This window comes from Eschrichtius robustus, chromosome 10, assembly GCF_028021215.1.
Source record: "Eschrichtius robustus isolate mEscRob2 chromosome 10, mEscRob2.pri, whole genome shotgun sequence".
Classification (NCBI taxonomy): Eukaryota; Metazoa; Chordata; class Mammalia; order Artiodactyla; family Eschrichtiidae; genus Eschrichtius; species Eschrichtius robustus.
This window is the reverse complement of record NC_090833.1, coordinates 6,215,996-6,242,834: the sequence shown is the minus strand read 5'-3', so window position 1 is coordinate 6,242,834 and position 26,839 is coordinate 6,215,996. Positions and strand designations below refer to the sequence as shown.

Here is a 26,839-nt window from a genome sequence, read left to right as displayed (position 1 = left end):
GTCCAGCCTTTTAAGTTTATAATTGAGAAATTCAAGGCCTCAAGTTACTAGTGCTGAAAATAAAGAGGAGTGCAAATTTGTCAGCTAACCTTTTGTTCTCCAAATGTTTATTTTTAGGTCAATCAGACATTTACAAGAAGCATCAGCAACAGATGGAAAAGGCAAGTTCCTTTGGGTGCTGGACAGCGTTCCCTAAAGCCACATGCCTGGGCACTGCTGAGGGTGGAGCAGGAAGGCGGGTGCCCAAGGGAGAGCCCTAGGGGCTTTGTAAGAGCAGCCCCAGGTGGTTTGGTGGTGAGGCAGGTGGGGAGCATTACCGAGAGCAGTTGTGTAAGGCCTGGGGGTGACTGCTTATCTCCACTCGTGAATGGGATCTTCACCTTCTCAGAACTGAGTCAGGAGGAGAAAATGTTGTCTTGGAAGGACCAGATTACACTTCACTGTGAGAACAGGAGGTATTATGGATTGGGAATGGCTATGTGTGAAGCATCCCTTCCTGCTGATTTAACACGCTTTCAAAATAGTTGTGTCAGTATTAATTTAAAAAGAGACTCATGCCAGAAAGAACCTCTGAAACTCTCTGATTTTTAAATGGTTGTGCCATTATAACCCTTTTGCATCTTCTTGATTTTTGAACCATGCCTCCTAAGTCTGAAAAGAAACCACAGAGAAAATGTTTTGCATTTCTGGGCTTATCTGAATAATGTCCACGACTACAGGCTGCCGTGGGCCACGTGGGGATTTCAGGCCACAGCGGGTTGAGGAGCCATGCTCTCTCAAAGGTCCCGTCGGCCTCTGGATCCATGAAATCCCACACGCAGTGCTGGTAGTAATGTTCTTTAAGGCAGATTATTCATTTGTTCTTGTTAAATAAAATTTTGTTGCTGACCTGTTTTCTGATTGTAAAAGTAATGTAGATTCATTTTGGAAATTTTGGAAAATAGATAGTAGGTACACATCTTCCTTCACATTTGCTATACAATTAACATCACATGATTTTCTTTAAATTGAATTAACCTGACTTCAAGACTACACGCCAGTGTCAGGCACGATCCCGGCGTTCTTACCGAGAGCACAGTGCTCGCTGGGGTATCTCCAGTTTGGGGCCCACAGTAGTTCCTGTTGGGATTCCTGCTTTCTGGGTCTGTGAAGCGCTCTTGCTGTGAGAAGGCTGGTGTGTGAGGGTCATGCCAGGCTGGGAGCCCTGGTACTCAGATTCCAGGCTCCCAAGGTGCCCCCAGCTTCCCAGGGGGCCATAAGGCCCCACTTGCAGAGTGTGCCAACTCTCTTTCTAGTCCCAGGAAATAGCTTTTTTTTTTGTTTTTTTCTCTCTTCCTTCAAAGGCCCTGGATTCCCTTCTCCCTCTGGAATGCCCTCTGGGGTAGATTCTTTTCAGTGAGTTTAAGCTGGAACGTGGTCTGCAGAAATCTTTTGCTTTTAGCCTGGCTTTCTGAGCCACGGATCTCAGAGAGCCGTTCTGCCTTCTTGGAGTGGGGTAAAGGAAAGCTGCAAAAAATAAACCATGAATTAGAATCTTGATAAAGCACGCTGCCACAAACAGGAAATAAAAACCCCACCTTCTGGGAACTTATTGTTTGGGCATATTCTTGCCTTTTTTTTTTTTTTTTTTTTCCTTCTTCTATGCATGTTATATAAAAAGTTGGTTTTATTATTTCTGTAACTTAATGAATAGGTCTTTCTCTTACCTTACTATATTGAAATGAGACATTTTAACTTTTTCATCTTTTTACACTTCAGTAGTTCTGGGTTCATTTTACTGACTATTTGACTGAAAATGTCTAAAACTCCCAAGGGTAATGTTTTCCAGTTGATAAGTTTTATCTGTACTTTTCTTTTTTTTATTAATTTATTTATTTGGCTGCGTCAGGTCTGTGTTGCGGCGCGTGGGTTTCTCTCTAGTTGTGGTGCGTGGGCTCCAGAGCACGCAGGCTCAGTAGTTGCGGCGTGCAGGCTTCGTTGTCCCATGGTAGTTGCGGCACTTGGGCTCTCTAGTTGTGACGCGCGGGCTCAGTAGTTGCGGCGTGCAGGCTTAGTTGCCCTGCGGCATATGAGATCTTAGTTCCCCGACCAGGGATCGAACCCGCGTACCCTGCATTGGAAGGTGGATTCTTAACCACTGGACCACCAGAGAAGTCCTATCTGTACTTTTCTTCTTGGCTTCATCCTTACCCCTTTGTGAATTCCTCTATTCCTTCCTCACCACTCCCTTCTCCCCTTCTCCATTGTTCTGATCCTCTGACACCTCTCTGCCTTCTCCGCTTTGCTTTTAGAGAGGGCTTGGGGGCGACTGTGGTAATTAACTGTCTCTGTGACCATTTATTCCCTGAGACATTGATTGTTGGCTGAGGATGTTAGTAAAGTGTCCTGCCTGCGGTGGACAACACAGCAAGTGAAGCCCAAGATGGGGGGTCACAGTTGTCCCCCAGCATCTGTAGTAAAGAGAAACTTTATGGAACAGGAACGCTTTTGTCATCCCCTGGGGCATACAAGGCAGTTTCTTGTTTTTTCCACCAGGTGACAGCATGGGACCTCTTCAGCAGAGAGCGAATATGAAAACGGGAAGTCATGCAGGCACACCAGGGCTTTCGTTCCACCATTCTCGGGGACATACCATTAAGAAAGCACCCATTTCTCATCAGCAGATATCACAAGCCCTTTGAAAGAGGGACAGAGTTGATTAGAATAGGGGTGTCTTCTTGATTCGTGTTCTTTCACTGAACTGATTTAGGTTGTGGGGTGCTTTGGAGCTAATCCACAAATGCATATTTCACTCTGAACTTTGAAGAATGGTTATGCTTGTGACCCTTCCAGAAACAGGGCCATGTCCCCACGGTTGAAGTCTCCCCTGCAGAGAACTCAGGGACAGCACGCTGTGCTGGCACACCATCCTCGGGCATGGCTGCTGAGCGGCCATGCCCTGCTCGGCCACCCCAGGACAGAGGTGAGGCAGCACGGGAGAGCCTGAGTGAGCGCATTGCCCGCCGCCTGCTGGCTCTGGAATGTTGCGGTTGACCCGCTCTGCTCCTCAGTTCTCCCTGCCTGAGATCTAGCCCATCCTGGAGGCAGCTGACAGAGCAGAGGCCGTGGGCAATAAAGTCTCCTACTGGATTTGGAAGCTTTTGGCTGGATGGAGCCTGACACTTTGGTTCTTATTCTTAGTCTCATTATTCCACTGACTCATTACGTGACCTTGACCGCGACTTGGGCTTAAGAATGTCAGTTTAAGTGCAGTCTAGGCTGACTGATTGCAAGTGGGGGAAAGGCTGTTTGTAGTTTTTCTCCCTGCACGTGGGATTCATATTGCTTTCTTTTCTTTTCTTTTTTCTTTTTTGATGGGTAAGAAGTGGATTTATTTAGGGAGAAACACACTCCACAGAGTGTGGGCCATCTCAGAAGGCGAGAGCGGCACCAGGGTACGGGGTTGTCAGTTTTTATAGGAGTGGGTAATTTCATAGGTAATGAGTGGGAGGAGTGTTCCAGCTATCTGGGGGCATGTTGCTTTCAAAGAATGTGGGTTTGGATTTGTTTACTTCTTTGTGTCTAGATTCCTTTTGACAGAAGCTGAGAAAGTATAAAGGGAAACATTAAGGGCGAAGCTGCCCACCGTCCTTAATCGTGTCTTTGTCTCTTCTGTCACACGTGGTGGCTTCTCTCAGGTGCTCTGTCATTTAGTGTCACTGCCGTGCCACAGCCTCTGCGAGGAGGCTTCGTTGAGTCTTCACAGGCGCGCCCAGCTCTGCTGCGCTGTGTTTTGCCTGCCAGGGGTCACTGGCTCTTTCTGCCTTTGAGCCTGCACCCTTGTTCCCTTCTCTGTCTCCGGTGTCGTTACCTCAGAGGACTGGACTGGGGAGACACACCATACATCTAATTAACAGTCTCTGCTTCGCAGCATCTTCTTTTTTCCCCTTTTGTTTCTGAGGAAATTTCAGCGGAAGCATTCTTCGGAACCTTAGCTTTCACGTGAGCTTCAAAAGCACTTAAACAAATGGTGATTGGCTGGTTGAAGAGGTTGTGGAGGAAAGGCTTCATTCCCAGCTGCCGCTACGTTCTGAAAGTAGCTGTGGCCCTGAGAGGGCAGCCGTTCTCAAGAGGCTCCTCGGGATCAGAACTTGTTTCATAGTAAGACTTTATCAGCCTTCTTTGCTGTTCATGTTTGCACTGATGGTGCAGAAGCAGAGGTGGGTAAAACAGCTGGCGCCTTAGCATGATTCAGGACGGTGGCACCAAACTGTTAGTGGCCACTGCATTCTTCATTGCCATCTACTTCCTGGGGGTGAAAAAGGCTCACTTCACTTAAGAATGACCTTGATGAATTAGGAGAAAGCACTAATGTTATTAAGTCTCAACCCTTGAATATATGTCTTTTACCATTCTGTGTGGAATGGGAAGTACCCAGGAAGCACTTCTGCATTGTACCGGGGTGTGGTGGTCATCTTGAGGAAAAGCACGTGTGCAGTTGTTTGAGTTGTGAGCTGAACTAGCTGCTTTCTCTCGGGACACTGTTTTTATTTGAAAGAATGATGACAGTCGAACTATGTTTACTCAGACCTGGGCTTTTAACAAACATTTTCCTGAAAATGAACGAAGTGAATGTGTCACTTCAGGAAAACAATTAAAAATATTTGTTGTCAGTGATCTGATTTTCACTTGAAAGCACAGATTTTAATTTAGGAAAACTTATAATCTACCACTGTAAGCTTGACGGCTTCCCAGTTCTTAACAGACATCTGACGTGAGCAGGGGTGATATTAAACAAACGTGACTTTAAAAATATTTTATGATAAAATTTCAGTATTTCAGAGATCTGCTTAACTCAGTGAAACACTATTTTCTACCTGATCAGTGCATGTTACACAGTCATGCATGAATAAAAGATCCATTCAGAGTGTAAGATGGACCAGTGGATTTTACTGTGACAGAGTGCGAAAGTTCATTGCTACAGGGACTTCCCTGGTGGCAGAGTGGTTAAGAATCCGCCTGCCAATGCAGGGGACATGGGTCCGATCCCTGGCCCGCGAAGATCCCACATGCCGCGGAGCAGCGAAGCCCGTGTGCCACAACTACCGAGCCTGTGCTCCGGAGCCTGCGAGCCACAACTGCTGAAGCCCGTGCGCCGCAACTACTGAGCCCACGTGCCGCAACTACTGAGCCCGTGTGCTGCAGCTACTGAAGCCTGTGCACCTAGAGCCTGTGCTCCACAGCAAGAGAGGCCACCGCATTGAGAAGCCCGTGACCCCGCTCGCCACAGCTAGAGAAAGCCCATGTGCAGCAACAAAGACCCAATGCAGCCAAAAATTTTTTTTTAAAAAAATTTTTTTAATTAAAAAAACAGTAATCTAAAAAAGAAAAGAAAGTTCATTGCTACAGTTTCGGATTCCCCACCTCACCTATCTTTAAGAAGCTACCATTTGTCAAGCTTTAATGCAGAATCAAAGACGACTGTTCACAGTTCTCTGAGAAGGCCGACATCTGATTAGGCCCTATTTTCTTCGTAGACTTCGACCAAAACACTCCCTCACTCCAGATTTGAAGGCAGAAGCAAATACAAGAATCCAGTTGTGTTCTATTAAGCTAGACGTTAAAGGGATTTACAAAAATGGAAAACAGTTTCACTCTTCTCATGAAATTTTTTTGAAAGTTATTTTTTAATAAGGAAAACATTGTTTATATTAACATGTAATGGATTATTTTTGTTACTTTTAAATGAATTATTAAATGTTTTTGGAATTTGTTTCCGTTTCTAATACGGTAAGTATTGGTAGACTCCACCCACATTAACAAAAGCTCTTTGGGGTCCTCAGTAAGTTTTTAAAAGCGTGAAGGGGTCCTGAGACTGAAAGTTTGAGAAACGTGTGTTAGGGACAAGCCTTCTTGAGTCTTTGGTGGTCACAATGACCATGGGGGGAGTGCAAGCCTGCCTGGCTCTCTTCTCCTGTGCCTACGGAGCCCGCTTCAGACTTACTTGGCCATATTCTATGACTATTTAAGATGTCTGTTCATTCTGGGCAACTCACGGGGGGGAAAAATGTTTTATTTGGATATGTTCATATAAACAGGCCTAATGAAAAACCCACTGATGAGAAAGGAAGAGAAATACCCTCTGTCTGTTTTTATAGATAAAGTCTTATTGGAACACAGCTGTGCAGTGTGTATGCCTGTGGTTTGTGGCTGCTTTTGCGCTGAGGTGGCAGAGTTGAGGGGCTGTGGCAGAGATCCCCGGCCCACAAGGCCTAGACGCCTGCTCTCCAGGCCTGTATAGAAACAGTTTGCCGGCTCCTGGCTGTTGTAGACATTTAAGAGATACCATTTTAAAAACCGTACCTACAATGTAGTGCTGTTGACTGACTTCACTCTATAGTGAGCACTTTGAAAACTATTAAGCTCACATAGATGTAAGAAATCACTGCCTTTAAGTATTTGCCGAACTCCAACTTTTGTATCCAGAACTGTGTTCTTTGTTGTTTGATTGGAACAGCAGCTTTTGCATCTTCATCTGCTCTGATATTTTACCTGACCTGTTACTCTAATGGGAATTGGTGCTTTTCTTTAACTAGCAAGATGGCTTTTCACATGGATCTCCTCTGTTTACCAGCGGGGCTTTGGGTTGTGCCCTTCCGCCTGGCCCATGTGAATAAGCACCTCTTCCTCAGTTCCTGGTTATAACTCTAGGTTTGTCCAAACTTTTTTTCACTTTCCAAGTGGAGACTAAGGTGGCCCCAGATGCGCTGATGCGCTAGGCACTGAGGACCGTGATTGGGTTAAACTTGGAGACTCTGGGTCAAAAGCCTGGAGGGGAAGGAGGAGGGCAGGAGAAGGCGGAGCCTCCCGGCTGCACATCTGGCGTGATTCCACCTCCTCGGCGTGGGGCTGGGGCTGGGGCTGGAGGTGGGGGTTGCGGGCGGTGCTCTAGGACGGGGTGCGGCCTGGGCAAGGCTGATTTCCTCCAGAACTGCCGTCTGCGAGTGTCTGCCCCCGCTGTGGAGGGCAGTCTGTTGGGCTCCTGGCTCTGGAGCGCTGTTTCCTGATGATAAGAGAGAAGAGGCAGAAGAGATGAGATTCCCTTTATCTGCTCCCTCAGAAGATGTTCATGCCTCCTTTTGTCCGCGTGTAGCTAGAGCACGTACTTGTAAATGCACCTGTGTGCCAGCAATCTGACGCACGCCACGGGAGCACTGTAACAGTCCTCGGCGCCAGAAGGGTGGAGCGTTCGCAGGCAGAACGCTTTCTCTCCGGCAGTGTGATAGAAGTACTCATAAAGCTCCTGCCTCTCTTAAGGCATGAGGTGAGGGGGCATATGTTGAGCTCTCAGAAGGATTCTGTCCTGTGCTCAGGGCCACTTCACTGAAGTGTGTGGCGACCCTCTGACTCTGATGTTCTTCCCATGGCATCCGTGAGTGCCTTACCCTGGCGTGTGCCACCGGGCACTTCAGGCGCGGCGAGGGGGTGCGTGGCCTTCAGCAAATTTTCAAACAAGTCTGTGACCCTAGGAAGGGTGAAAACCATAGCTAAGTAGACTGTCATGAAGAGAGAATGAGAGAAAAAAGTGTATTTTATGAGACTGGCTTAATACAGTGATTTTTAATTTTTTTAAAAAAAATAAATTTATTTATTTATTTATTTTTGGCTGCATTGGGTGTTCGTTGCCTCACGTGGGCTTTCTCTAGTTGCGGCGAGCGGGGGCTACTCTTTGTTGCGGTGCGTGGGCTTCTCATTGCGGTGGCTTCTCTTGTAGTGGAGCACGGGCTCTAGGCGCGTGGGTTTCAGTAATTGTGGCACGCGGGCTCAGTAGTTGTGGCTCACAGACTCTAGAGTGCAGGCTCAGTAGTTGTGGCACACGGGCTTAGTTGCTCTGCGGCATGTGGGATCTTCCTGGACCAGGGCTCGAACCCATGTCCCCTGCATTGGCAGGCGGATTCTTAACAACTGCGCCACCAGGGAAGCCCAGTGATTTTTAATTTCTTTAAACACCAAAACCTCATCTCATTACTTTCCCTCCACAGATCACACAAAATTCCTTCAATGTCGTGAACCTAATCACAGCTTCTGATCAACATTCTGAAATAATCATTTAGCCAGTGATACCACCCTGAGTTCGTATAATCTACAACCAAAAGCAAAAGGGCCTCTCATGTTCTCGGGCTGAGAACCAGCCTCATCGTGGTCACATTACCAGTTTTTTTTTTTTTTTTAATTTATTTATTTATTTATTTTTGGCTGTGTTGGGTCTTCGTTTCTGTGCGAGGGCTTTCTCCAGTTGCGGCAAGCGGGGGCCACTCTTCATCGCGGTGCGCGGGCCTCTCACTATCGCGGCCTCTCCTGTTGCGGAGCACAGGCTCCAGACGCGCAGGCTCAGCAACTGTGGCTCACGGGCCTAGCCGCTCCGGGCATGCGGGATCTTCCCAGACCAGGGCTCGAACCCATGTCCCCTGCATCGGCAGGCAGATTCTCGACCACTGCGCCACTAGGGAAGCCCACATTACCAGTTTTTTATTAGGCCTTTAAAACATTGGGAACCTAACTGCCTGAGGGGTCCCTCCCTCGGCCACCCCGCGGGCCTGGTCAGTAATCTGGGTTGGCGGCTTACCTTGGCTCCGGGCGTGGTTCTCTGTCTAGGGGTGTCAGCACGCATTTGACTCTGAGAGTCTTGAGACAGACACAGTTGAAACCAGCGCTTCTCCATCACTGCAGTACTCAGGGAGGTCCGGTTCTCTTATTGAGAAGGTGCTGTCTGCTGTTAACCAGCTGTGTCTTCAAGCAGTGGGATGTCTGACTGTCTTCCTCACCGCCGCGGACTGAATCTGTGCAGTGGGCGGCCCTGGGGCTGGGGGAGTCCCAGACACTCTGCTCAGCTCAGCTCATTGCGAACTTCCAGAGACGGGACGTGATGGGAGGGGCTGACAGGAGCAGAGTCTGAGATCAGCTTGGCCCTGAGGACCCCTCCTCTAGCAGGGCCTTTGGTGTGGTTCTAGAGTATAAGGGAAGTGAAAGGCAGAAACTTGCTTGACTTGACAGTGAAAGTCTTCATAGAATTACTTTCCTCGTGTGGGATGGCCATCAGCCGCTCTCTTGGGCCATTCTTGTTTCTTTCTTTTTATTAGTCATTTAAGATAAAATTTTGCTTACAGTAAGATGCACAGTCATTAACTGTTCAGTTCAGTGACTTTTGACCACTCCTGGGTCATTGATTTAATATGTATTGGAAATGTATTTTGAACCACTTTTCACACAACCCTCAACAGTTTGAATGTCAAAGAATTTCATTCTCTAAGTAGTTCTTCTTGTATTAGCGCACCCTTCCCGTACTTGCTCCTGATACCTTCTCTGCGAGATGCGTTAGTGGAATCTCTTCTTAATGGAGGCCAGAGGGCACCCCATGAGCTGATCACTCCCCAGAAAGGACCCTTTCAGAACAGTGGGGTCCCAGGTCAGTGTGTGGCCTGGCTTTCAGGTCTGTGCTTGACCGTGAACAGGGGGAGCAGCCCTTTCCCCCGTACAGAGTGGGCCTGAGCCCGAGGCTGAAGCAGGTTGTGGAAATGGTACTACTGAGAGTGAGTCAGAGTGAGTCTCCTGCCGTCCAGGCTTTGCCATCACACTCGTTTCTTTAATTTTTGTGCCTGACTCAAAATTCCCTCTGAAGCGTGGCAGGGAGGAAGCAGGAGAAAAAGGTGATGGGTAGGTGAGGATGTTTTCAAGCCCCGAGGCTTTCCTTGCACCCAGGGAAGGATTGTTTTGGAAATTTTTCACCCTTTAAGTGGCTGTCGTGGGCCTTTGCCTCTGTGTGTCCCGCGGATCATCCAGTATTGACTCCTCAGTACTGGATTGCTGGCAGCTCCTGGGCATTGCCCACACTCTGAGCCACCATCACACCCCTGAGCTGCCAGTGGATTACGAAGCCATGAATTGCCTTTCTCTTAGCACGAAGTGTAGGTGTTAAAAGCTTGGTCCTTGGAGGGAGGGACTTGGGTTTGAGCACTGGCCTCCCCACTTGCAAGCCATGTGACCTTGGTAATTTACTAAACTTCTTCAGGCCTGAGTCCTTCATCTGTGAGGCAGTGGTAACAATGCCTCTTCCCTCATAGAGGCTGTTGGGAGGATTACATGAGATGAAGCATGAGGGGTGCCCAGGCTGGTGCCTGGTGCATGGTTACCACTCAGTAGATGTGACCACCAGCACTATTGTTCTTTTCGTTGTCACGGTTCCGAGACCACCCAGGGAAGACCACTGGGGAGGAAGGGGGTGACCTGCCTTCTTGCCAGCCTGTTTAGTTACCCACTGGTGTAAAGAGGAAAGGTGAAAGTCTAGGGAAGGTGTGGTGTTTCCTCTAGATCGGGTGCGTTTGCTCTTTTGCTACTGCGTCAGAGAACCGACTTGTTAAGTATATGAGAACCTGCGTTCTTCCTGCCTCGCGGGCCCTTGTTCTGTTCTCATTGGGCACTTGTTCTGTTCTCATCAGTAAAAAGCACTTGCCAAAATCCAGAGTCATGGCTGTTTTCCTGAGAGTGAGTGGGAGGAAGAGGAATCCACAAGAGGTCAGCCTTGTAGGAGCTCCTGAAGCAGGTGGACCTGCTCCCTCCCTGCCCCCACTCCCTGCCCTTCCCCGTTCCCTGGGAGGCTTTTCAAAATCCTTATAGCCAGGCCCAGTTGCAGAAGAATCAGGGGCAACCTGGGCATCTAGCCTTAAATAAAGCTCTCCAGATGATTCCGGTGCTCACCCGGTTAAGAGCCACTGCCATCAAGAAATTCTAACCCACCATGAAGACGTTCTCCTCTAAAGGAGACTGATGCCCAGAGAAGGAAGTGGCAGGCCAGGCTAGGGCACACTGAGTTACGATGGTGCAGCGACCAGAATTCAGGTCTCCTGGCTCCTGTCCGAGGTGTTTTTCCTCTCATCTTGCTCGTTCTTCTACCATATTTGCTGTTCCTCGTGGTGGGATCAGAAATAGCCAGCCCAGACTTGGTGAGCCTTCACTCCCGTGGGAGGCCAGCCCTGCCGTGGTCCAGTAAGCTGCAGGCTGTCAGCGTTCTTAACTGCAGGGAAGGCTTTTTTGGAAGAAACGCAGGGGGAGGCTTGGGATTCCAGGCTGCGGCGTGCTGCATCACTGCCCATTGCCGCACGCTGGTGAGGCTGCACCCTCGGCGCTGGTCCTCCCCTGCTCAGCGTGCTGACTCAGCGTGTGCACGCAGCAGCCCTGCTTCCAGGAGAGCCCGGGGCCACCACTTGGTCCCGTTTCACTTACCAGAGCCTGGACTCCTGCCAGATGTGGCGGCCACCGCAACGCATTTGGTATCGGAAAACTATAAACAGTTGACCCTTGAACAACGCGGGGCTGGGGGCAGTCGAACCCTCTGCGCAGTCGAAAATCTGAGTATAACTTACAGCCACCGCTGTTCTTCCGTATCTGCATTCCACAAACCACGGGTCCCCTAGTACTATAGTATTTACCGTTGGGAAAAAAAAATCCACGGAAGGGTGGACCTGAGCAGTTCAAATCCGTGTTGTTCAAGGATCAGCTGTAATCCTGATACAGTCCTAATGCTGTAACATCAGACGGTCATCCAGTGCTTGCTGTGTGCTGTTTGTTTTCCATGTACGGTGTCAATCAGTCCCTCCAACCAACCCTAGTGGTAGGTGGTGTTATTCTTGTTTTACAGATGAAGGAACTGAGGCTCAGAGAAGTTAGGTGAATTATCTGAGGTCACACAGCTAGTAAGCAGCACAGTCGGAATTAGAACCCAAGATGTTCAAATGTGCAGGGCCTACGCTGTTACAACAATAAGTGAGCTTGCTTCCTGCCTTCACAGCCTTGGCTGTGACTAGAACACCCATGTGGGACCCGGGAGCCTGATCCCACGAGCAGCAGATTTGCAAACAGATGTCTGTCTTGTGACTGGAAATGATGTCTGTCGTGACTGGTGGGTTTCGGGATCAACCCTGAGCTCTGCGTATTGTGGCTGCATTTCTTTTTTTTTTTTTTTTTTTTAAACATCTTTATTGAAGGATAATTGCCTTACAATGGTGTGTTAGCTTCTGCTTTATAACAAAGTGAATCAGTTATACACATACAATATGTTCCCATATCTCTTCCCTCTTGCATCTCCCTCCCTCCCACCCTCCCCATCCCACCCCTCTAGGTGGTCACAAAGCACCGAGCTGATCTCCCTGTGCTATGCGGCTGCTTCCCACTAGCTATCTATTTTACATTTGGTAGTGTATATATGTCCATGACACTCTCTTACCCTGTCACATCTCACCCCACCCCCTCCCCATATCCTCAAGTCCATTCTCTAGTTGGTCTGTGTCTTTATTCCCGTCTTGCCACTAGGTTCTTCATGGCCGCTGCATTTCTTAAGAGTCAACACCGGTTGTCCCCAAGGTCCGTTTATCCGTTCTAGCACGTGTCCTGGGATGGCACAGCATCGGTGCCCGTGCTGACGTTGCCTCGTGTTGCCTGGACGTGCGTGTGCAGGCTCATTATTTGACTGCTTCCTGGCCTGCCTGACTTCTCGGAGTGTCTGACAGGCAGCCGTGGTGGTGCGGATCGCAGGGGGATGGGAGAGGCAGTGCCTCCCCCGCTTCCTCTGACCCCATGGAGACCTGCGGTGACCTGACCCCTCTGCTTCCTCTCAGTCAGCCCTCCCTCTGCCCCTGATTTGCTTTCCTGTGATGGCGCGGGGCTCAGACTTCACCTGAAGAATTCTCTCTGGTACCCTCACCTTCATCCCACCTCTCCCCCAGCCACTAAGACAGGATCCACCTTGTTCCCTGGCCCGCCACTGCTCTGCCCTGACAGATCCCTCGCCACTTCTTAGAGGAACCTCCACAAATTCAAGGTTTTTGACTTCAGTGGGGCTGTCATTCTTCTTCTTCTTTTTTTTTTCTCGTGGCCGCGCTTAGTTCCCCGACCAGGGATTGAGCCCGGGCCCTCAGCAGTGAAAGCGCCGAGTCCTAACCACTGGACCGCCAGGGAAGTCCCTGGGCTCTTATTCCTGACTCTTCCATCTTTTCTCCAGGGAGATTATTCCAAAATGTAGATGTGATTCAGGCTTTGCCCTGCTTGAGACGCTTCAGAGGCTCCCTGGGGCCTTGGCACCAACGGGGAGTGCAGCTCGTGGTCTGCGTCTGACTCAGTTTGGGGCTTTGTCCTCAGCCCGGCCGGGTCCCTGGCCTCTCCGCAGTCCAGTCGCGCTGAGCTGCTTTCTCTGCACCGAGACGTGATACCAGCACCTCCAGACCTTGGTATCTGCTCTTCCCAAACGTTCTCTCCGCTCGGCCTCTCCACTCTCGCTCCCTCCTGAGCCCCGGTCAGGCCTCTGCTTGGACACCACCTCCTTTGGGAATCCTGTCCTTCCTCCCTATCCCCTTAGTCTGAGTTGGGAGCCCTTCATTGGGCGTGGCCATGGCAACCATGCATATCCCAGCACAGCACCTTGAAATCCAGGAATAGAAACATGCCGCTTCTCTCTGTCGGGCTGATGTTCCTTGTTGAAGCAAAGGCAGGAGATTCATTTGCCAGGATTTATTTCAGCAAGCAAAATTCAGCAGAGACTTGTAAAGCATTTTTATTGTTTAAATGGTCTGATTGTTGGTGCTGTTCTTTGTCAGTTATTCACAAAGAAGAGGATTGAACGTCCAAATTCAAGACCGATTTGCTTGTTTGGAAGGGGCCCAGTTCTCGTAGGCCACCTGGTTTTAAGGGGCAGACAGAGTGCAGGAGCAGCTGGCCATGTCGTTGACCGCCGCCAGTGTGAGCAGAGACTCGCACGCAAAGAGGAACACAGAGGGAACGCTGGTTCATGCCAACGTGCAGAGTTTGAAATCTGGGGACGTAGTTATCCGACACCTCTCAGTTTTAACATCTTGACCTCGTGAAGCCTCTCCTGACCCCCAGGCGGGGAGGAGAACCTGACCCCACACCCGCACCGCCCAGTACTCTGTGCGCTTAGCATTGTGAGTGGCTGGCCGGTGATCCAGTGCCTCTCCTTCCCTAAGGGATGGCAGCCGCCCCTGGGGCAGGCGCCGTGGTCACTGCTGCATCCCGGGGCCTGGCCCAGAGTCAGAGTAGATGAAGAAGGACTGAGAACCGGAGAGATTTAATTTAAAAAATAGCAAGACCACCAGAGGGGTTGCTAGATAAGAAAGCTTTTACTGATCTGCCTACTTCATTTAGCTTCTTCAGGTGTTACTTGAGCGCACGAGTCCATCACAGCTCTATATGTGGGTATTATAGCCTCTCAATTTGGAGAGTTAGAATTTCTCAGATTTTCTGAACCTTCTGTCATTGACACACGCAGTTTCTCAGAGCGGATTCTTGCAGATACTGTTAGTTGATAATCACCTTGAAGATTAATTCAGGATTCCGGGAATCCTAAGCTTGACTGCCCCCCGACTAATCATGAGCCAGAGGAGGGAGACAGAAGGAAATCGCTCCTTCACCACCCACAGTTCCATTCCTAAAGGGAACCGGTAATTAAATGTTATTAAGCAAAATTAATTTGCCTCCTGCAGGGAGGTTTATGATGAATGAAAGAATTGCTAATCGGGGAGGGAGCCAGGCTACCCTCTCTGGTCATCAATATTTCATGGCCATTGGCGGTGGCAGGAAGTTAGCTGTCCTGGCTCCCTGACCTTGAGCAATCTTGAAGGTAGGGCAAAGCTGGGGAGGTTGTATTTAAAGGGCTCTGTTACAAGACACTTAGTGAAAACCTAAGTGAAATTTGCAAGACGCACCCATGGGTTAATTGAATTTACACCCTCAGTTAGCTGGAGGCTCCCTTGGATGGGGCTCAGGGACCTACCTGGGACTGGTCCTATTGGGGGGTGCAGCCCTGTAGCCACAGTAGCAGAGCTGAAATATTTAATGATGGCTTTGCGGGGGCGGGGGAAGAGTCCTGATTTGTAGTGTCTGCCGATTTCTCTGGTGTCACTGTATTCTCTGCATGGCTGGTTAAAGCTTCTGAACGCGGAGTGGGGAGGTGCACTGGTTTACTGGAGCTGGGAGTCTCAGCATGTTGCCGCCACAACTCCCAAATTCTTCCTGGTGACTGGGGGAGACCCTGCCAAACTGCATTTCCAGAAATACAGATGTGCTCCGCGTCCCCCCCCCCCACCCCCGCCTTGGGCGGTACTCATCTGCATTAGACTTGGCCTCTTGACTGAGAGGGTACCTGAATGTGATGGGCTTTAAGAATGAGAAAAGAAGTAGCCTCTCATTTTGTTCTTTTCTTCTCCCCAGCTGCCATTAACTTGGCAAAGCTGAAACTTTTCAGACATTACTACGTCTTGGTGAGTACAAAATTCCTAAATTTGTAAATAAGGTCAATTCATGGAGTAGAGCTAATGAACTTCCAAAGCATTGGTAGAAGCACAGGAAGTGTGCTACCTGGAGCTGTGTGTGGGCTTCGTTTTACAAAACCAAATGGTGGCCGTGGACATGGGAAATTAAATATCTGAGTTGCTTCTTTTTAAATTTTAGTTTTAAATTGGGCTTTAAATACTCAGAAAAGTAATACATGCTTGATATTTTTTAAATGCAGGATTATAGGAACACAGCAAAAGCCCTTTATGACCCTGACCTTCTATACCCCTTCCCCTTTTCTTCCTCCTCCCCCAGGTATTATGGTTAACAGTTCAGTGGTTATTTCTCTAGATTCTTTTCTAGGCATATGCCACGCATAGCTGTTCCTTTGACTTGCTTTTTAAAAAATTCATTTACAAAAATGGGATCATATCTACAAACAGGACTGGAATGAACACGAAAAGTCCATATAAACGTAGCACCAAAGGCAGGACTTACTATAAGTTATTAGAGTCATAATTTCCTGGACTATATAAGGTATAGATTTCTTCTAGAATTTGCTTCCATACTCCTAAACGAAAGCTTCTGAGTCATCTTCATCTGTGCTTTTGGCATTGACTGTCACTTTGCACAGTCCCCTGCAAGCCTGTCCGCCCTGGGTGCAGTCCCAGTGAGCCGTCCACTCTCGAGGGGTCAGCGTGTTGAATCCTTTTCACATCCTCTCTTACTAGAATGCTTAGGATTATTGGTACTTCCTCCGAGCGTGGACCTCGAACATTTACAGCATCTGCTGAAGAGACTAAAAATCAGTATTTTCCCTGTGTGGCTTTATTTTGCTATTACTGCTGGAAAATATTTCTCAAATCCTAGGAATAAAAAACTAGTACCCTTTGGGGCTTGAAATCAGTGGTTTATGTATGAGAATTAGGCAACGAAAGGGTTACTCAGGAATTAAGAGCAACCACAGCAAAGTGTCCTCCCAGTGGGTGTGACTGTGGTCAGTCCATATCTTGGTCGCCTAGAGAAAAAGAAGAAATTCTTCCTAGTGTAAGTAGCAGAGCATCTGTCTCTGTGCCATGTTTATTAATTAGCACTATAAGTGTCAAATAATCTTCAGGTAATTCTGTTTTCTCTTTTGTAGTTAATTTGTGAAAGCAGATCATTGGAAGAAAGTGGTGCCATAATTTCTATGTTGATTTTATTTCTTGTTTTCTTTGCCCCTCATACAGATCGTATGTTATATATACTTCACCAGGATTATTGCATTTCTCCTCAAACTTGCTGTTCCGTTCCAGTGGAAGTGGCTCTACCAGGTATGCTGCTCACAGGGGACAGTGCCAGAGAATTTGTGTCTGAGGATGAAGTCTTAGGGTGTAATTTAAGATTGTTACTAATTTATTTGGCGGTGGCCACTAAGACCTTTTGTCTCTTCCGGTCTGCAATTAACATGATATGTGTGTCCAGGAAAGCTGCTGGATTACATGAGAAATCTGGAAGTAATTGCATTATTGATTTTAGTTTTCAATTTGAAAAGTTTTTGCAGAGAAAAGCCTCAGGCCGAGAAAGACTTGCCCTGTATAATTAAAATCTAGATGAAATCAGTTATAGGGCTTAGAATAGCTTGGAATCCAGACCTCCCTTTTTCTTGCCCATTATTAGTATTTCAATAATAAAGTATCTTTGCAATATACTAGAACTAGTTTAACTACTAGGGTAGCCACCATATGATTTAGAGACTTTTTTCTGGAGGCTCTCACTTGGTGCTTTAGACACTGTAGGAAAATGTATGTATGTAATGAGCTCTTAAAAGATGCCGATGAAGACACTTAAAACAAGGAGTCTCAAATATCATCTCTGGGCAGAATGCGCCTAGCTAAGGCTTCAGCAAATCCCCTAAGGAAAATGCTCCCCAGCGGTCAGCTCTGGCATTTGAGTGACTGATCGGCGAGTGGTCGGGGGGAGGGGGTCAGTTTGTTTAGTTCCACTGCTTCCTGAAGAACAATATTCTAATCCCTTTATTTGGGGGTGGTTTTAAAATTTGCAGCTCCTGGATGAAATGGCCACGCTGGTGTTCTTTGTTCTAACGGGGTATAAGTTCCGTCCAGCTTCAGATAACCCCTACCTACAACTTTCTCAGGAAGAAGATGACTTGGAAATGGAATCTGTGTAAGACTCTCCTTTCTTCCCTCCCCTCCCTCGCCCCTTACGTAACTGAGAGCAGCGTGGTATGAACTGGAGCAGCTGCTCTCTGCAGTTTGTTGCTCCAGAGGTTGTCCCTCCCTTTTTAGCAGAAGGAAATGGACATGCAGGCCCCATGCTCTCGTGTTCAGTTTGAGGTACAGTACCTACCAAGCATCGCTCAGTCTTTTCGGGGGAAGTAGAACTTGCCATTCTATTAAGCATCATTGGAGCCAGCTTCCAATAACTTAGTGGCAAGAACTCGAGGATATACTTGGCCAGTTCGAAACTACTGAGGATGGGCACCCAACTTCCTGCTGGGCCTGCCATTGGGAGCTTATGTCTAAAAATGGAATCATCCGAGTCATCTGTAAGTCTGCCAGTTATCCTCGCACGTCCTTTATCATCAGGTAACTGAGTAGCTTTTCACAGCTAGCACAATGACTTGACCTATATCTGAGCATTAAAATGGGCTGTTCTGAGTCACAGGCTAAGTGACTCTAGGGTCCTGTTTTCTGGGAAAGGGCAACCGTTTTCTAGAAAAGTGAATGGTGATTAAGAATACTTGCTTATTAAAAAAAGGGGAAGAATATTTGCTCGTTAACTGATGAGCTCTGCTGGGCCAGGTCAGTAGATGACTTTGATGATTAGCTTGTGGCTGTGTTTCTCCCTTCCTGTCCACTCTTTCGAGAGTGCTGCCTTCAGTGCAGGCGGCCTTTTCACCTTTCCCAGTTCGCAGGCTGAGCCTCGGCCCACAGCGGGCTCCGCTGGGCCAGCGGGCAGGTCAGGCAGCGTGGGATGTGCTCAGCTCCTGTGTGGGAACAGTAAATGGAAGCAGAGCCCCAAACAACAGCTCCCTGCTCAGAGGAAGAAGCCCCTTTTTTTACAGAGAGTGGAGGGGAAAGCAGGAGAACCGTCAGATGTGCCTTCTTTAGAAGTGGCATAATCTGAGCAAGTGACTGTTGGTTGAAGAGGCACAAGTGACAGTCACCTGGAGTTAAGTGTACATTCAGTTTTTACTGTGACTTGTTCAGGACCACATTTTATGAAATGCCTTGTTTCCTTTATTATTGTTTCCGGAAAGGAAAGTTCTTTTAAAATTGTTTAAATATAGAACAGAATATAGAATAGTTTTTTTATTTTTATTTTTTACTTGTGTTGCTCTTATTTATTTATTTATTTTAACATCTTTATTGGAGTAGAATTGCTTTACAATGTTGTGTCAGTTTCTGCTGTATAACAAAGTGAATCAGCTATACGTATACATGTATCCCCATATCTCCTCCCTCTTGCGTCTCCCTCCCACCCTGCCTATCCCACCCCTCTAGGTGGTCATAAAGCACCGAGCTGATCTCCCTGTGCTATGCGGCTGCTTCCCACTAGCTATCTGTTTTACATTTGGTAGTGTATATACGTCCATGCCACTCTCTCACTTCGTCCCAGTTTACCCTTCCCCCTCCCTGTGTCCTCAAGTCCATTCTCTACGTCTGCATCGTTATTCCTGCCCTACCCCTAGGTTCTTCAGAACCTTTTTTTTTTTCTTTTAGATTCCATATATATGTGTTAGCATATGGTATTTGTTTTTCGCTTTCTGATTTACTTCACTCTGTATGACAGACTCTAGGTCCATCCACCTCACTATAAATAACTCAATTTCATTCCTTTTTATGGCTGAGTAATATTCCACTGTATATATGTGCCACATCTTCTTTATCCATTCATCAGTGGACACTTAGGTTGCTTCCATGTCCTGGCTATTGTAAATAGAGCTGCAATGAACATTGTGGTACTTGACTCTTTTTGAATTATGGTTTTCTTAGGGTGTATACCCAGTAGTGGGATTGCTGGGTCATATAGTAGTTCTATTTTTAGTTTTTTAAGGAACCTCCATATTGTTCTCCATAGTGACTGTATCAATTTACATTCCCACCAACAGTGCAAGAGGGTTCCCTTTTCTCCACACCCTCTCCAGCATTTATTGTTTGTAGATTTTTTGATGATGGCCATTCTGACCGGTGTGAGGTGATACCTCATTGTAGTTTTGATTTGCATTTCTCTAATGATTAGTGATGTTGAGCATCCTTTCATGTGTTTCTTGGCAATCTGTATATCTTCTTTGGAGAAATGTCTATTTAGGTCTTCTGCCCAGTTTTGGATTGGGTTGTTTGTTTTTTTGATATTGAGCTGCATGAGCTGCTTGTAAATTTTGGAGATGAATCCTTTGTCAGTTGCTTCATTTGCAAATATTTTCTCCCATTCTGAGGGTTGTCTTTTCATCTTGTTTATGGTTTCCTTTGCTGTGCAAAAGCTTTGAAGTTTCATTAGGTCCCATTTATTTATTTTTTGTTTTTATTTCCATTTCTCTAGGAGGTGGGTCATAAAGGATCTTCCTGTGATTTATGTCATGGAGTGTTCTGCCTATGTTTCCCTCTAAGAGTTTTATAGTGTCTGGCCTTACATTTAGATCTTTAATCCATTTTGAGTTTATTTTTGTGTATGGTGTTAGGGAGTGTTCTAATTTCATTCTTTTACATGTAGCTGTCCAGTTTTCCCAGCACCACTTATTGAAGAGGCTGTCTTTTCTCCATTGTATATTTTTGCCTCATTTATCAAAAATAAAGTGACCATATGTGCATGGGTTTATCTCTGGGCTTTCTATCCTGTTTGATAGATCTATATTTGTTTTTGTGCCAGTACCATACTGTCTTGACTACTGTAGCTTTGTAGTATGGTCTGAAGTCAGGGAGCCTGATTCCGCCTGCTCCGTTTTTCTTTCTCAAGATTGCTTTGGCTGTTTGGGGTCTTTTGTGTTTCCATACAAATTGTGAAACTTTTTGTTCTATTTCTGTGAAAAATACCATTGGTAGTTTGATAGGGATTGCATGGAATCTGTAGATTGCTTTGGGTAGTATAGTCATTTTCACAATGTAGATTCTTCCAGTCCAGGAACATGGTATATCTCTCCATCTGTTTGTATAATCTTTCATTTCTTTTTTTTTACATACCTTTTTTTTAAATTTTATTTATTTTTTTAAACAGCAGGTTCTTATTAGTTATCCATTTTATACATATTAGTGTATATGTATTAATTCCAATCTCCCAATTTAATTTCTTTCATCAGTGTCTTATAGTTTTCTGCATACAGGTCTTTTGTCTCCTTAGGTAGGTTTATTCCTAGGTATCTTATTCTTTTTGTTGCAGTGGTAAATGGGAGTGTTTCCTTAATTTCTCTTTCAGATTTTTCATCATTAGTGGATAGGAATGCAAGAGATTTTCTGTGCATTAATTTTGTATCCTTCTACTTTACCAAATTCATTGATTAGCTCTAGTAGTTTTCTAGTAGCATCTTTAGGATTCTCTGTGTATAGTATCATGTCATCTGCAAACAGTGACAGTTTTACTTCTTCTTTTCTGATTTGGATTCCTTTTATTTCCTTTTCTTTTCTGATTGCTGTGGCTAAAACTTCCAAAACTATGTTGAGTAATAGTGGTGAGAGTGGACAACCTTGTCTTGTTCCTGATCTTAGAGGAAATGGTTTCAGTTTTTCACCATTGAGAACAATGTTGGCTGTGGGTTTGTCATATATGGCCTTTATTATGTTGAGGTAAGCTCCCTCTATGCCTACTTTCTAGAGGGTTTTTATCATAAATGGGTGTTGAATTTTGTCAAAAGCTTTTTCTGCATCTATTGAGATGATCATATGGTTTTTCTCCTTCAGTTTGTTAATATGGTTTATCACATTGATTTGCGTATATTGAAGAATCTTTGCATTCCTGGGATAAACCCCACTTGATCATGGTGTATGATCCTTTTAATGTGCTGTTGGATTCTGTTTGCTAGTATTTTGTTGAGGATTTTGCATCTATGTTCATCAGTGATATTGGCCTGTAGTTTTCTTTCTTTGTGACATCTTTGTCTGGTTTTGGTATCAGGGTGATGGTGGCCTCATAGAATGAGTTTGGGAGTGTTCCTCCCTCTGCTATATCTTGGAAGAGTTTGACAAGGATAGGTGTTAGCTCTTCTCCAAATGTTTGATAGAATTCGCCTGTGAAGCCATCTGGTCCTGGACTTTTGTTTGTTGGAAGATTTTTAATCACAGTGTCAACTTCAGTGCTTGTGATAGGTCTGTTTATATTTTCTATTTCTTCCTGGTTCAGTCTCGGAAGGTTGTGCATTTCTAAGAATCTGTCCATTTCTTCCAGGTTGTCCATTTTATTGACATATAGTTGCTTGTAGTAATCTCTCATGATCATCTGTATTTCTGCAGTGTCAGTTGTTACTTCTCCTTTTTCATTTCTAATTCTATTGATTTGAGTCTTCTCTCTTTTTTTCTTGATGAGCCTGGCTAATGGTTTATCAATTTTGTTTATCTTCTCAAAGAACCAACTTTTAGTTTTATTGATCTTTGCTATCATTTCCTTCATTTCTTTTTCATTTATTTCTGATCTGATCTTTATGATTTCTTTCCTCCCTGCTAACTTTGGGGTTTTTTTGTTCTTCTTTCTCTAATTGCTTTAGGTGTAAGGTTTGGTTGTGTATTTGAGATGTTTCTTGTTTCTTGAGGTAGGATTGTATTGCTAACTTCCCTCTTAGAACTGCTTTTGCTGCATCCCATAGGTTTTGGGTTGTCGTGTTTTCATTGTCATTTGTTTCTAGGTATTTTTTGGTTTCCTCTTTGATTTCTTCAGTGATCTCTTGGTTATTTAGCCTCCATGTGTTTGTATTTTTTACAGATTTTTCCCTGTAGTTGATATCTAGTTTCATAGCGTCGTGGTCGGAAAAGCTACGTGATACGATTTCAATTTTCTTAAATTTACCAAGGCTTGATTTGTGACCCAAGATATCATCTATCCTGGAGAATGTTCCATGAGCACTTGAGAAGAAAGCGTATTCTGTTGTTTTTCGGTGGAATGTCCTATAAATATCAATTAAGTCTATCTTGTTTAATGTATCATTTAAAGCTTGTGCTTCCTTATTTATTTTCATTTTGGATGATCTGTCCACTGGTGAAAGTGGGGTGTTAAAGTCCCCTACTATTGTGTTACTGTCAATTTCCCCTTTTATGGCTGTTAGCATTTGCCTTATGTGTTGAGGTGCTCCTATGTTAGGTGCATAAATATTTACAATTGTTATATCTTCTTCTTGGTTTGATCCCTTGATCATTATGTAGTGTCCTTCTTTGTCTCTTGTAATAGTCTTTAAAGTCTATTTTGTCTGATATAAGAATTGCTACTCCAGCTTTCTTCTGATTTCCATTTGCATGGAATATCTTTTTCCATCCCCTCACTTTCAGTCTGTATGTGTCCCTAGGTCTGAAGTGGGTCTCTTGTACACAGCATATATACCAGTCTTGTTTTTGTCTCCATCCACCCAGTCTGTGTCTTTTGGTTGGAGCATTTAATCCATTTACATTTAAGGTAATTATCGATATGTATGTTCCTATTACCATTTTCTTAATTGTTTTGGGTTTGTTATCGTAGGTCTTTTCCTTCTCTTGTGTTTCCTGCCTAGAGAAGTTCCTTTAGCATTTGTTGTAAAGCTGGTTTGGTAGTGCTGAATTCTCTTAGCTTTTACTTGTCTGTATAGCTTTTAATTTCTCCATTGAATCTGAATGAGATCCTTGCTGGGTAGAGTAATCTTGGTTGTAGGTTTTTCCCTTTCATCACTTTAGATGTGTCCTGCCACTCCCTTCTGGTTTTCAGAGTTTCTGCTGAAAGATCAGCTGTTAACCTTATGGGGATTCCCTTGTATATTATTTGTTGGTTTTCCCTTGCTGCTTTTTTCTTTGTATTTAATTTTTGATAGTTTGATGAATATGTGTCTTGGCGTGTTTCTCCTTGGATTTATCCTGTATGGGACTCTCTGTGCTTCCTGGACTTGATTGACTATTTCCTTTCCCATATTAGGGAAGTTTTCAACTATAATCTCTTCAAATATTTTCTCAGTCCCTTTTTTTTCTCTTCTTCTTCTGTGACCCCTATAATTCGAATGTTGGTGCGTTTAGTGTTGTCCCAGAGGTCTCTGAGATTGTCCTCAATTCTCTTCATTCTTTTTTCTTTATTCTGCTTTGCGGTAGTTATTTCCACTATTTTATCTTCCAGGTCACTTATCCGTTCTTCTGTCTCGGTTGTTCTGCTATTGATTCCTTCTAGAGAATTTTTAATGTCATTTATTGTGGTGTTCATCATTGTTTGTTTGCTCTTTAGTTCTTCTAGATCGTTGTTAAACGTTTCTTGTATTTTCTCCATTCTGTTTCCAAGATTTTGGATCATCTTTACTATCATTACTGTGAATTCTTTTTCAGGTAGACTGCCTATTTCCTCTTCATTTGTTTGGTCTGGTGGGTTTTTACCTTGCTCCTTCATCTGCTGTGTGTTTCTCTGTCTTCTCATTTTCCTTAACTTACTGTGTTTGGGGTCTCCTTTTCACAGGCTGCAGGTTCGTAGTTCCTGTTGTTTTTGGTGTCTCCTCCCAATGGCTACGGTTGGTTCAGTGGTTTGTGTAGGCTTCCTGGTAGAGGGGACTGGTGCCTGTTTTCTGGTGGATGAGTCTGGATCTTGTCTTTCTGGTGTGCAGGTCTGCGTCCGGTGGTGGGTTTTGGGGTGTCTGTGACCTTATTATGATTTTAGGCAGCCTCTCTGCTAATGGGTGGGGTTGTGTTCCTGTCTTGCTAGTTGTTTGGTATGGGGTGTCTAGCACTGTAGCTTGCTGGTCATTGAGTGGAGCTGGGTCTTAGCATTGAGATGGAGATCTCTGGGAGAGCTTTTGCTGTTTGATATTACATGGAGCCGGGAGGTCTCTGGTGGACCAATGTCTTGAACTTGGCTCTCCCACCTCAGAGGCACAGGCCTGACACCTGTCTGGAGCACCAAGACCCTGTCAGCCACACGGCCTCTTAATAAATGTTTAAGTGTATAATACAGTGTTGCTAATTATAGCCCAGTGTTTTACAACATATATATGGAACTTAATCATCTTGTATAGCTGCTTTTTAAGACATGCGCCCAGGCTGCCTTAAATCAAGATAGCCATTCCTTCCGTTAGGTCTCTCATTTGTGTAAATTTGTTTTCACGCTTCACGTTCACACACAAGTTGTTTAAACTAGTCATTTTAGTTTTCAGGAAAGCTTTCTAGTCACTTCTCCATTTCATTAGGGGCGTTTTCTGAGGTTCTGTCTTTTGTTTTGTTTGGAACATCATCTTCGATGTCTTCATTCTGCTCGACCGTGTGTTGGTATCTGTGCGTTAGATAAACAGCCCCCTCTCCCAGTCATGAAGGAGGGGCCTCATGGAGGGGTGAGCCTCCTCCTTCAACCCTGCCCTGGCTCTTGGTTGTCTCGCAAACCTTTGTGGTCATCCAAGTGGCCTATTTTATTTTTAGTGGCTCCCGGTAGTTGAGGGTTTTCCTACAACTATCAGTGTCCCGAAGGGAAGGATCTCAGGCAGCACCGAGATTCAGGACGATTGGAAGCCAGACCCTCAGGCCAGAATAGTTTTTTTAAATTAAGGTTTATTTTGAAGAAGTCTGAGTTCAATTTAAATGTCTGCCAATACCTTCTGAAGTAAGGTAATATTCAGAGACGATTGTCCTCATCAGATGGCTTAGAGAAATTGCTGGAATATTCACATCCGAAGATTCCTTATTGATGAATGCCTTTGACTTAAATCTAACCAAAAAGTGCTACATTATTCTTTGTACATCTTTATTATATAGTTATAATGAACAGGCTTAGTTGGAAACAATTAAAATACTTAAGCTGTTGGTAAAAAATAAAAACATATAGAGTCCATCTGGTAAGCAGCGGCGTCGGGAAGTAACCTGAGACGTGGTGTATTTTTCCTTTCCCCTGCGGGGAGCCCTTTAGCTCAGCATTCCGTAACCGTTTAAGGCAGGGTTGCTCTGGGGTCATAGCGAGAAGCTGAATGGCTGGGTCCTAGCATCTTCCGCTTGACTGAAGTGTGATCAGTTGATGTTCTCCCCAGCAAGGCAGGCGTTCCTGTTCCCCACATCCTTTCCATCAGCCATTGCATCTAGAAGCGCAGATGCTTTGTTAAGGTATGTTTGTCTCATTGGCAACATTTTTTAAAATTTGTTTTGGTTTTTATTTCTCTCTGACAGTATTTGGTGGTAGTGGTAACGAAAACGCAAGAGGGCCTGTGTGTGTGTTAAAATCAGGGGAGGAAAAGGGAAGAAGACAGACAGACCATCAGTCCACTGGAGACTAGGGTGTGTGTGTTTTGTGCTTCTGGCAAGATTTGGGCAGGGTGGGCAGTTTGAGCCAAGATTGACCCTTGGGTTGCCTCAGCTTCTACTCCTGTTACCGGGGAAGAGCGCTCCGTGCTCTGTTCTCCGGGGTTGGCTGAGTGTGGGCCCTCCCGTAATGGTGAAGTGAGCGTCTCTTCCGTGACGGGAGGGCTGCACACGTACCAGCTAGAGAAGGAGTCGGCCCAAATCAAGGTTTGCTTACAGGGGTGGTGGTGGTGTTCCCGGGAGCACCAGCCCATATGAGCCTGTGAAAGACAAGTTGAGGAGCCACTTGAGGCCAGGTGCCTTTTAGTCAGCAAGGCAGTTGTGCTGGGGTTTCTCTCTAGCTAAGAACTCGACTGTTGGGAAAGTTCTGTGAATTTATAAGATGTGACAGCAGCAGAGGCCTGAGGGGGAGGCTTCAGCCGCAGGTGAGGGTCAAGGCTCAGCAGCTTCTGGGACCGCCGAGCCCGGGCTGTCATCTCCCTCTTCTGCTCGGAAGTACTGTTCCTGGAGGGCCCTTCTGAAATCCTCCAGAAATAACCCAAACCAGAGAGCAGCAGAGCCTTGCCTGTATTTTCTAGAAGGTCACGAGTGCTCTGTCATGCACACTGGAGGGTGTTTCCTGAAGGAGGGCGCTAGGTCTGATCCCCACCCAGGATATTAAGCACCTCTTTGTGCAAAGTATCAATAATAATGTTTATGCCTCGCACACCTAAGACGAATTCACACCCTTCCTAGTATGCCCTCTGCACCAGAACTCTGACCTGGGCCACGCACTGACCTTGCCGGCTGGGGTTCTGGGTAGCTTCTCATTCACCTCTTCTCACCTCCTCTGTCTGAAGCTGAGCTGCGGGAGGGCGGTGCACTGGCAAGTGAGTCTGGCCCAAGGTAGTGCGTCCTCCCTGCCTCCAGCCTAGGCCTGCATGCAGTCCGGGCAGCTGCGCCCTCTGGGCCTGGGGAATGAGGGCGCCTTCGGAAGTAATGCTGACTTTCCATCTTTTTCTCCTTCTGTTCCTTTTGACATCTCTCTTTGGGCTAAAGCTCAGAGTGGCTTACTGATTTTGGTAACAGAATTTATCATAACAAAATCAGCA

The 26,839-nt window shown here is 45.9% G+C and overlaps 1 protein-coding gene across 1 annotated transcript in view; it reads left to right on the top strand.

Annotated features, from left to right (window-relative positions):
- The window catches only part of GPR107 (G protein-coupled receptor 107), a 74,753-nt gene that overhangs the window by 40,349 nt on the left and 7,565 nt on the right, over nt 1-26,839 (top strand). The window contains exons 14-17 of the mRNA XM_068553894.1: nt 118-161; nt 15,256-15,305; nt 16,548-16,631; nt 17,363-17,484. Of these exons, the coding sequence (XP_068409995.1) occupies nt 118-161; nt 15,256-15,305; nt 16,548-16,631; nt 17,363-17,484 (300 nt within the window). The remainder of the gene's footprint in view (nt 1-117; nt 162-15,255; nt 15,306-16,547; nt 16,632-17,362; nt 17,485-26,839) is intronic.